The sequence below is a fragment of the Lactuca saligna genome, chromosome 5 (assembly GCF_052625555.1).
Source record: "Lactuca saligna cultivar CGN05327 chromosome 5, ASM5262555v1, whole genome shotgun sequence".
NCBI lineage: Eukaryota > Viridiplantae > Streptophyta > Magnoliopsida > Asterales > Asteraceae > Lactuca > Lactuca saligna.
In genome coordinates, this window is record NC_136421.1 from 57,111,943 (window position 1) to 57,123,790 (window position 11,848).

Here is an 11,848-nt window from a genome sequence, read left to right on the forward strand (position 1 = left end):
GACATAAAGTCGTATCTATTAAATATTATTGTATCAGGTAATATAGAAAATACATATCAAAGATATAACTAATGATTAAAGAAAAACATAAGGGTAACGTTTCATAAATAACTAATACGATAACGAGTGACTTTATCTTATCAATTTATGCATTCGTTTTTTACATCTTCATTAGTTTATATAATAATGTTTTGTTTTTACCAATTTATACAATGAGACGAAAGTATTTACCAATCTCAACCCATTAAATAGTTACACATAAAATATGGTATATTGTACAAATTAAATGTACATCTATACTACACCAGTTATATATACAGTAATAAAGTCTAGTCTCTAAATCTTGAGACATAATCCGAAGATAAAAAGTAGATGATTATAATCCTTTAAAAGAGAAAAAGAAATGAATATATTTTTATTATTTTATTTCAGTGAAATGAAATAGCATTCAATTAGGAAAGGGTAGCAATTACTTCTCTATATCTTTCCTTCAAGCACCAGTGATCTATAAATTTGAACCTACGCATCTTCAAATTCAAATCATCAAATATCCTTCGGTTTTTCAACTAACGTAAGTATGGCTAGCACTACAATCGTGGTGCTCTTTTTTCTAATTCTGTGGGTTTCAACCACCACCGCCTACCCACCACCGCCACCAATCCAATGCCCCGCGGGAACCGGCGGCTGCACCCTCCAGAATTCCTACGGCGTATGGGGTGACAGAAAAGACTGTCGTGCCTCCAACGTCATCTACCCAACCACCCAACAACAACTTCTCTCAATCGTAGCCAATGCAGCCAAAAACAAACTTAAACTCAAAGTTGTATCCAAATTCTCCCACACCATACCCAAATTCGCCTGTCCTGCCGACGGAAATTCCTCAGTTCTCATCAGCACCCAAAACTACAATTCCGGCATCGATATTGATGTTTCTGCACTCACTGTGACTGCGGACGCCGGAGTTAGTCTCCGAGATTTGATAAACAAAGTGGAAGATGCAGGTTTGAGCCTGGTAGCTGCGCCTTACTGGGAAGGTGTTAGTGTGGGTGGGGTGATAAGTACCGGTGCTCACGGCAGCTCATGGTGGGGCAAAGGCGGAGCAGTTCACGATCATGTGATGAAAATCGATATGGTGGTTCCAGCTAAAGAAAACGAAGGGTTTTCCAAGATTCTTCATTTGGATGCCAAAAATCAACTCTTCAATGCTGCCAAAGTTTCTTTAGGCACCTTGGGTATCATCTCCAAGGTGACACTAAGTTTGGTGAAAGGGTTCAAGAGAAGCATCACCTTCAATTTCACCGACGATGGTGGTTTGGAAGATTCATTCATGAGCCATGCAAAGGCTCATGAGTTTGGAGACATCACATGGTATCCTTCCAAACACACGGCGGTTTACAGATACGATGATCGGGTTCCGATGACCACGAAGGGCGATGGCACCAACGACTTTCTTGGTTTCCAGTCTAATCTCATTGTCGTCTCTAAATCTACAAGAGCCACTGGTATGCACACTTCCAAGAATCTGAATTTTTTTCGGGTATGAATCAATCACAAAACCCCCATTTAATAAACGATTATATGTTGATCTATTAACAGAGAGAAAGCTCGAAAAGGCGAAAAACATAAAGGGCAAATGTGCAATGGCGAGTTCTTTCATAACCTACAAGAAACTAATAGCAAACGGGTTAAAAAACAACCTAATCTTCACCGGATATCCAGTCATCGGCCGTCAAGGCAAGATGCAAACTTCAGGTTCATGCTTGTACTCATCATCTAAAGATATCGCAAACACTTGTGCATGGGACCCACGCATCGACGGATTATTCTTCTACGAAACCACCGCCATCTTCCCTGCGCGAAAGTTCAGGGACTTCATTCTGGATGTTAAGAAGTTGCGAGACCTAAATCCCGACAACTTTTGTGGCGTAGACATATACAACGGACTGTTGATACGTTTCATCAAGGCATCAACTGCTTATTTAGGTCAATCTACTGATTCAGTGGTGGTCGACTTCAACTACTATCGAGCTGACTCGGGAACGACGCCGAGGCTGAACCAAGATGTGATGGAAGAAGTGGAGCAAATGGCGTTTTTGAAGTATGGTGCGAGGCCACATTGGGCTAAGAACAGGAAAGTCGCGTTTTCGAAGGTGGAGAAGAAGTACGAAGGGTTTAATGGGTTCGTGGCAGCTAAAACGAAGATGGATCCGGAGAATATGTTCTCAAGTGAATGGTCGGATGAGTTGTTGTTCGGAAAGAAAGGGGTGGATTTTGATGGGTGTGGTTTGGAAGGTGAATGTGTGTGCTCGGAGCACAGACACTGTAGTCCGACAAATGGCTATTTTTGTCGATCTGGGCTTGTTTACAAAGAAGCTCGTGTTTGTAGATACTCACCATCATCACTCACTTGATTGTTTAATTTTTTAGTTAGTGACCGGTCTTAATGTAGAATATATAAATCAAAATAACAGCCTGTGTTTGTTTATTGAATGGAAAATTGAAAGCAAAAAAACTTCTTATATGTTGATTATAAAAAGAACTAATGTATTGAATGGAAAATTGAAAGCAAAAAAACTTCTAATACTTTTATTCATGATAGAAGGCTATATATAACCCTCTTAAAAGCCACATACAAAAATAAGAAAAGAGCCTAAAGACTCGTACCATCTACTGACCCATTCTTCCCATATGCTCCAAAGTCGATGAAATTGGTCAAACAAAGAAAAACAATTCTATATACTATGCTAATAAAATATAAGATAATAAATATTTATTATAACCAAAGCTTCAGCCATACATGTAAAATTGTGACAACCAAACCGATTAATAAACCAACAATCACCTCCTTAATCGGTTTGTTTTTTCATCCCACTAGATCACAGCAATGCCGACTCCTCCTCGATGATCAAGTTTGCTTCTTTTTCCCACTTTGGACATTCGTTGTTGTAATGATCGAATTCACCACATTTGTAGCATTTTACGTGACTATTGTCCCGAACACGTTCCTTGCCATCTTGGCTCCTCCCGGACCCACGACCTCTTCCCCGGCCACGTCCAAAGCCATCCCGATGCGAACCGCCACTGCCACAATGCATACAACCATCCGAATTTTCTTCTCTTGACAATAACAACCCACCATGAACGTCCTCCACCTTCTTGGATCCTTTGATGCACTCCTCATATGCCTTTAGTCTACCGACGGCTTCATCAAAAAACATCGTATCCAACTCAAAGCATTGCTCAATCGATGCCACAATTTGAAGAAAGGACTTGGGCATAGAATCAAGTAACCTTTTCACCAAGTCAACTTCTTCAAGTTCATGTCCGAGACTCCGTGCTTTCGAAGCTAAACCACTAAACTTGGCTGCAAAATCATCAACAGTTTCTCCCTCCTTCATATGCAAGCTTTCTAGTTCCCTCTTCAAAGTTGCTAATCGAGCCGTTCTTACCCAATCCACACCCAAATACCGAGTTTTTATTCCTTCCCAAACCCTTTTTGGATCGGTGTAATCGGACATTTGCAACACAATCTCTTCTGGTATTGCTTGAAACAAGAAAGCAAGAGCTTGTTTCTTCTTCTTTGGATCCAATTCTCCACCGGATGTCTTTGCTTCAACAGTCTCCCATATTCCATGTGCATCCATGATGGACTTTACTTTGACTGCCCATACCAGATAGTTGGTTGGGGTCAAAATCAGAATCTGATATGACATTGAACCACCATCTTTTACTGCCAACGCTATTTTTCCTTTCTTGTGACAGCCCCAAACTTTTCAGATCCAACCCGTTCCAATTGAGACTCTAATTCCACCAGTCAAGAAAACCAAGCTCCTGCTTCTTCTGTTTTCTTTTACCAGCTGTGAGTAAGCAAAATCAAAACCCACCCGTTCTGATTTCTTTCCACTTCCCTTCCCCGCTTCTGGTTAGGCTCTCTTTAACCCGAAACAAGGATCATCAAGGATGGAGCTGCATCTTTTTCTTGTTATAAGAACTTACACCCCCTTCAACAGAACCTTGGAGCTCTGATACCCAAATGTAGAATATATAAATCAAAATAACAACCTGTGTTTGTTTGCTGCTCTGATATGTCAACATAATAGAAGAAAAGAAAATATTGATTATAAAAAGAACTAATGTACTAAATGGAAAATTGAAAGCAAAAAAACCTCTAATACTTTTATTCATGATAGAAGTCTATATATAGCCCTTTTAAAAGCCCCATGCAAAAACAAGAAAAGAGCCTAAAAACCCGTACCACCTACTGACCCATTCTTCCCATGTGCTTCAAAGTCCATGGAATTGGTCAAACAAAGAAAAACAATTCTATCTACTAAGCTAATAAAATATAAGATAATAAATACTTATTATAACCAAAGTTTCAGCCATGCATGTAAAATTGTGACTACCAAACCGATTAATAAACCAACACTCAAAACTCATATATATATATATATATATATATAATGTATTTTTATATTTAACAAAATGCATAGGCAGGTGAATCCTGTGAACACATAAGGAATATTACACAATTGACTTTTAATCGCATACAGCGGCGGAACATTAAACTTAGGGGGCCGGAAGCAAAACTTAAAAACAGAAGCGTGTAAACTATTTAAATTTGATTCAACGAGATGACATCAAAATTTGAACAAAATAATTAAGATGCAATGTTCTTGCATGGTTTATCAAAGTGGAACTCATAGATCTTTTGTGTTTTTAAAATATTGTACAATTTCCTCTAAACTAATTTTTTCTGAAAATCTTTTTTGAAGAACAAAACTAATAAGTCATTCAAAAACTCAGTAACAGGAACACTAGACATAGAGATGTAAACGAGAATCAAAGTCCTCAAGGTTGACTCCTTAATACGATGACTTGAGATTGAGTTAATAACCCTAATACGTACCCTAGCCTAAAATTTAATCAATGACCTGGATTAGATTTAGATTGATGTCTATATAAATAAAATAAAACAATATACGTTATTATTGGATTTTAATCAAACAATTTTTTTAATTGAATTTGGATAGATATATCAATTATCCTCAACTTTAAAATCAATTGAATTTTGACCACTATTATTATGCATATTAAACAAAAAACTAATAATAAAATAAGGTGAAAAGTAAATATTTTGTTGATATTAGTTTGGGAAAATGACATAAAACCATTAAGTTATCACAACAATGTCGATTTTACCTTAGACGTGTTTTAGGTACACTAAAATCCGAAGTTTTGTTTAATTTGTTCAATTTTACCCTTATTGCCGGTTTCCAGGTAACCAACCGGCTACCTAATACCAGTAAAGCCCTTGACTTTTAAAAAATGTTCCAATTTACTCTTAAGTTTTTCAAAAATGTTCGAATTTACCCTTACATTGATTTTTATTTTGATTGTTGTTGTTGTTGTTTTTGTTGTTCTTATTCTAATTATTATTATTATTATTATTATTATTATTATTATTATTATTATTATTATTATTATTATTATTATTGTTATTATTATTAATTTTTAATACATTTTAAATTTATAAAAAATATTTTATACATACATTTTTTAAATGTATAAAAATATTTTTACTAATATAAATATATTTTTAAAAATATATATACTTGTATTTAGTATTTATATACATTTGAAACCCCATGTATTCCTGTAGTAACGTGTTTATATGCTAAAAATGTATTTATTTGTACTTAGTAGGCATAAATATATATTTATTTCATATAAATATATATTATATGCATATAAATATAAAAATGCATATTTATATGGTTTATATTATATAAAAGATATAATTAGATGTATTTGTACATATTACAAAGTAGAAATATGTATTTATTTCATAATTATATGCATACTAAAGTTTTTATATAAAGGAAATACATATTTTTATCTATTAAATACAAATAACAATATTTTTAAATGTATAAATATGTCTTTAAATGTATAAATACACTTTTTATTTGTATTTAATACATATAAATATGTATGGAAATATATAAATACGTTTTCATTTGTATTTAATAGATATAAATATGTGTTTCACTTGTATAAAAACTATCTTATACAAATAGTTATGAAATAAATACATATTTATAGTTAGTAATATGTACAAATACATATAAATATATCTTTTATATAATATAATCCATATAAATATGTATTTTGTATTTATATGTATTAAATATATTTTATATTAAATAAATATATATTTATACTGCTATATACAAATAAATACTTTTTTAATATATAAATACGTTTTAATGGAATACATGGGAATTAAAATGTATATAAATACTAAATACAAGTATATATATTTTTAAAAATATATTTATATTAATAAAAATATTTGTATACATTTAAAAATGTATGTATAAAATATTTTCATACATTAAAATATATTAAAAATATGTAATAATAATAATAATAATAATAATAATAATAATAATAATAATAATAATAATAATAATAATAATAATAATAATAATAATAATAATCAAAATAATCAAAATAAAAATCAAGGTAAGGGTGAATCCAAACATTTTTGAAAAACTTAAGGGTAAATACAAACATTTTTGAAAATTCAAGAGCTTTACTGGCATTAAGTAACCGGTAAATTACCTGAAAACCGACTATAAGGGTAAAAATGAACAAATTAAACAAAACTTTGAGATTTACTGAACCTAAAACACATCGAAGGGTAAAATCGATATTTTTATGAAAACTTAAGAGCTTTTATGTCATTTTCCTATTAGTTTTTCTTTTCTTGTGGGATATATAAGGTCAACAACAATGTTTTTACATGAAATCTATTTGTTATTAACGAAGAATTAGTGTTTATATTATTATATTGACGTATTTCAATATTTATAGAAATTTGATGTAAAGGATTAACAATATTAATGATATTTATATTGCATGGAAAATAACAAACTAGAAGATGAGATAAAAAAAAAAAGAATGAAAGTATGGCGCGATTCTACCCTTTGCAAAACTAAACAAGAGCTTAGGGCCCAAAATTCTAAAAGGCCTTCGGTTTTAAAGTTTATTCTATTATATATATATATATATATATATCCTTCTTAATAAATAAATGTTTTTTTTTATCACATGTCAATCTCTTATGAGTTTTGATACTTGTCATTTTGAGGTATTTTTGAAATAAATCTTATCCACTTGTTAAATTTTGGTTTGTTTCGATTTTAAATTTAAAGTCATATACTTATATATGTAAAGTATTAAATATCATATATATGATATTAAATTGCAATAAATACGTTTATTTTTTTTTCTTATTTTAAAGTTGTAGATTAAAAAATATTTTCTTTTTGCACTTTAATATTTAATCTTTTTTTTTTTTTTAAATCAACCTGTGTAATACACGATATATATATATATATATATATATATATATATATATATATATATATATATATATATATATATATATATATATACGTACTAGGTGTGAGATCCATTTATTACATGAGTTTATTTAAAAAAAAAACTAAATACAAAATTCTAAACATTTGAAAAGTATGAATTTATAAGAAAAGTAAAAAAATATTGAATTATAAAAATTAAAGTCTTTTTTACTTTTTTAAATTTAAACAAATAATTTAGATAAATAAATAAAGAAAATTAATGAATCTTTAATTTGGTAATTTTAAAATTAGAAAGAAAGTTCATTAATGAAATTGATACGCATTTATTATTGAATATAAACAGTACCTATAATTTAATAAAATGAAAAAAACCATAAAATGACATTTGGAATAAAAATTAATTTAAAATAACTAGAAAATTACATGTAGCAAAATAAATCAAAATGTGACATGACAAAAAGATCTTTATTTATTAGGAATGATTTCTTGGGTTACAAAGAAAAGTTGAAGCTTGACCTAGTGGTAAAAACATAGTTTTATAAAACTAAAGGTCTCAAGTTTGAAAATGTTTGCTTACTTTAAGGGCCCTATTTTTTTTTGGTTGAGCCACCCATGGGTGAAACATAGAAGGTGGAAAGTCAATGAGATCCATTTTGTTTAAATAATTTCTATCACAACTAGGAATTCTATACCATATAACAACAACAATGATAACATTAGTGAACCAAAAATGTGAAAGCGTGTATGATGCTTATTTAATAACAACAAATTTTCCATCAAACACTCTATACAAGCATTTCAAATAGTCAACAAAGAATTGGAAACCCTGGAAATCCCGGTTTAAGTCCATTTTGGACTAGGATTTCCTTATTGGGCCTAATGGGCCAATAAGCTCCCAATTTGACTATTCTAGGCTTAGGACTCTTAAATGGGCCCTAATTGGACCCACTTTCATTTATTTTAACATTTTGGGTCATAATGGGCCTAGATGAAATAAAATACCCTAATGGACCTTATTTGACCATAACTAACCTAATTAGCTTTGATGGGCTATGAAACCCATTCTTTCATTCTAATTGGGCCGTAAACACCTCTAAGGGCCCAATGGCTCGAAAACCATCAAAATGGGCCTCTTATTATTGGAACCAAGCATTAAAGGCCCATTCCATCCCTCTTCTTTCTCCCTCTCGGTCCATCTAGATATATATAAAAAAAAGAGAAGGAGATTAAGAGAGTTGACTTTTATGTTGACACCTCATGATTATCCAACATACCTCTAAGTTATATCCCTCATGTATCCATGCCAAGTTCATGTATCAAGGCAAGCTCATTCCCCCCTCTCCTTATCTACAACCGAGAGCACCACACACCACCACCATTTTCATTTTGATCAAACTCTTACAAGAAAAACTCTCAAGAAATCTTCCATTTTCTCCAATTTTTTGAGCATTGGTGTGTGTCTTCAAGGAGTTTATCAATTAATATCATCATTCTTGGTAAGTCTTTACTTGAATCCATGGCTTAACTTCTATATTTTATCAAACATCTCATCTTAACTCATGCAAATTCATGATCATGCTTCTTAGAACCCATCTAAGCCTAAAGACCTCTCAAAAAACTTGCTAGGGCCGAGAATCACCTCCACCTCTTCCCATTTCTTCTTCGAACCGATAACAACTAAGCAAGGTGAGTTCATACCCCTCTATTTTTGGTTTTCATATGTTTTATGGGGGAGAATACAAGTAAAATGTGTAGATCTATGTGTATGTGTATGTTATGTGTGATTTTATGTGTTTGTGTGATAAATATGTAACAAAAAGAATGGAAATCTTGAGATTTATGGATCTAAGAGGACGATAAACATGATCTAGAATATCTTACACTAAACAAGTTAAGAAAAATACCCTCTAAGATTAAAACAAACATATGGCAACATAAAACTCATTTTTGGGCTATAATTGTCAAATAAACAAAAGTTGGGTTACAAATTTGCCATCGATGGTTTTTTAAGGACTAAAAGAGTCAAAACAGTAAAAATAAATTTTTTATGGATATCATACTCTTTTAAGGGCTAGAAATGTAATTTGTAGCTTAATGGCCCAAATTTTGGGCTTTTCAGCCCATTAAGCCAAAACTTGCGAAAATTACAACTTTCAAGGGGTTGAAATGGTAAACTTCTCAAAACAGGGGGTAAAAGGGGTGAATAAAACAAATTCAGGGGTTATAATGTTGTAATTTCCAAATATGGATCAAAATTGTAAACTTTTTGGATTTCGGGTCAAAATTGTAAAAGTTGCAAAAAGTTTGGGCTTTAACTAAAAAATACTTTTCTGGAAGGGCTGAAACTGCCAAAGAATAAGTTTTGAGCTAAAAATATCACTTGAACAAGTCTTTGGGTCAAAGGTGTCAAGAAAATGGTTTAAGGGCTTAAAATGTCTTTTTAAAATAAAAGGACTAAAATTGTCAATTCTACCAAAGAAGGGCTGAAAGGGGTTCAAACCAAGATTTTTGAGTCAATTATTTTATTTTAAGATATTTGAGTTAAAATAAAAATACCAAACTACAATTCATGAAAATGGAAAGATGAAAATACATATAACTCCAACATCGTTAAAAATAACCGACCGACCTTGTTCTGGTGCGAAATTAACAATCACCCAATCAAACTTTCCAACAATTAAACTATACCTAAAACAAGTAAACATTAAATTCTTTGGGCTTGAAAGTTCCAATCATGCTTATTGGGCCTTTGTGATCCATTAACATGATTTTTGGGCCCAATGGATAATAATAAATATTATTGGTCCTTCTATGACCCAATTTCATATTTAAGGGACTCTCAATGGCTTTTAAGTGCTATTGGGCCTTAGTGGTCCATTAGCATTGCTAGTAAGGTCCAAGTGAATCAAATGCAAAATGGGCCAGCGTGTCCTTCGTATATCCAATAGCCATAAATAATACGTGGGATTAGTAGGATTTTGTAATCCTTTTCTCCTCGTTTATTAGGCATATCGTCAATCCAAGTAAACAAATACGGGTCGATAATCAATAGCAATCAAAGTCAATTGGGATTTAGTGAGTAATAACGGGTGGCACCAACGTGTGTCGGTCGTAGTCTGTAGTTATAATTAAAGTCTCCTAGAGGGAGAGCGAGAGTTTGTGTATAGATCTATACGAGGGTGACTCCCCCACACCTCAGCTGTTTTTGCTACAGTTAGACTCGACTAGTCTAGGGTGACAAAATCTTAAGATCAATTTCGACGTTCACCAGAGTGCCAAGACAGATGAATTAGTCATTATCATGTATGGTTATAACGACTCACATAAATAAATCCAATAATAATCAAGTAATCAAGGAAAATAAAAAATCATTCAAGTGATGGAATAACAATTCGAACAGTTATACGATATATATATTTTTTTATTTTATTATCGGAAAACATCAGGTTTTCTGGGGAAGTTCAACATTTTTCACTGGTACTTTTAATACGAAGCTTTTGAACTATACACGTCTGGAAATCATCATGCATATATTTACGGATCTTCACACTTTTATATAAACAATGTTCTTTTCAGAAAATATCGGATTTTCTGGGTTGTTTTCTTTCAAACTACACAAAACATTTTTCATATCAAACCTGCTTATGAACTCACCAACTTTCCATATGTTGACCATTTTCAAAATAACTTGTATTCTCAGGTAACAGGTAAGCTGAGGAGTAGTACCAAGTATGATTAGGGTGTTGTGCTTTTTGAAAACTATCAAACTCTTTATGTTATGGATTTGTAATGTTAAAACAATGTACTTGATGTGAATAATGTCAGTTGTAAAGTATTGATGCATGGTGATGTTTATGTTATGATTCATGTATATTCATTGTGATGATATTCAATTTAAGTCACGTGAGCCCTCGGACATTTCCGCCGTCTGGTTCGGGGGTGTGACAGGTTGGTATCAGAGCACTGTTTATAGTGAACTAGCATATCTAACCACACATTGATATGCAACTATAAACCAAAGAGGGACCAAAAACAACTCTGAACAAAACAAAACAAATAAAACACAACGATAAAACAACTCTACTTGTACGATATAGGAAAAATAACATAATACCAAATCAAATAAGATAATGCTAGCATCTCGGTTAAGTCGGGACTGTTCATAGTCGTATTAAGGAGTGAATGTAGCCTGATCAACTACATTTCCTCCGAGGTACAACTATCACATGCCCCGAGGAAATCACGATGGTTGGTAAACCTAAAAACATACCCCTTTATTACCAAGAAGAGAACATCAACTCAAATAATATAGCAATTAAAACGTCGTAGGAGTAATGATAGTCTATTCATATACCTTCTCTCAGTCACCATGGAAGGAGAGCACCAGGGAATTCAACTTCATCAGGTCTTAGTGGCCCACGGGATGATCGATGACGAGCCCGAGGGAGAAGCACACA

General features: G+C 32.3%; 1 protein-coding gene across 1 annotated transcript; it reads left to right on the forward strand.

Moving 5' to 3' along the window:
- The first annotated feature begins 574 nt into the window (after window positions 1-574).
- GULLO3 (D-arabinono-1,4-lactone oxidase family protein) lies at window positions 575-2,539 on the forward strand. Its single transcript, XM_078994086.1, has 2 exons — window positions 575-1,502; window positions 1,597-2,539. The coding sequence occupies exons 1-2, from the start codon at window positions 578-580 to the stop codon at window positions 2,409-2,411; spliced, it is 1,740 nt and encodes a 579-aa protein (XP_078850212.1). The 5' UTR covers window positions 575-577; the 3' UTR covers window positions 2,412-2,539.
- Window positions 2,540-11,848: the final 9,309 nt, after the last annotated feature.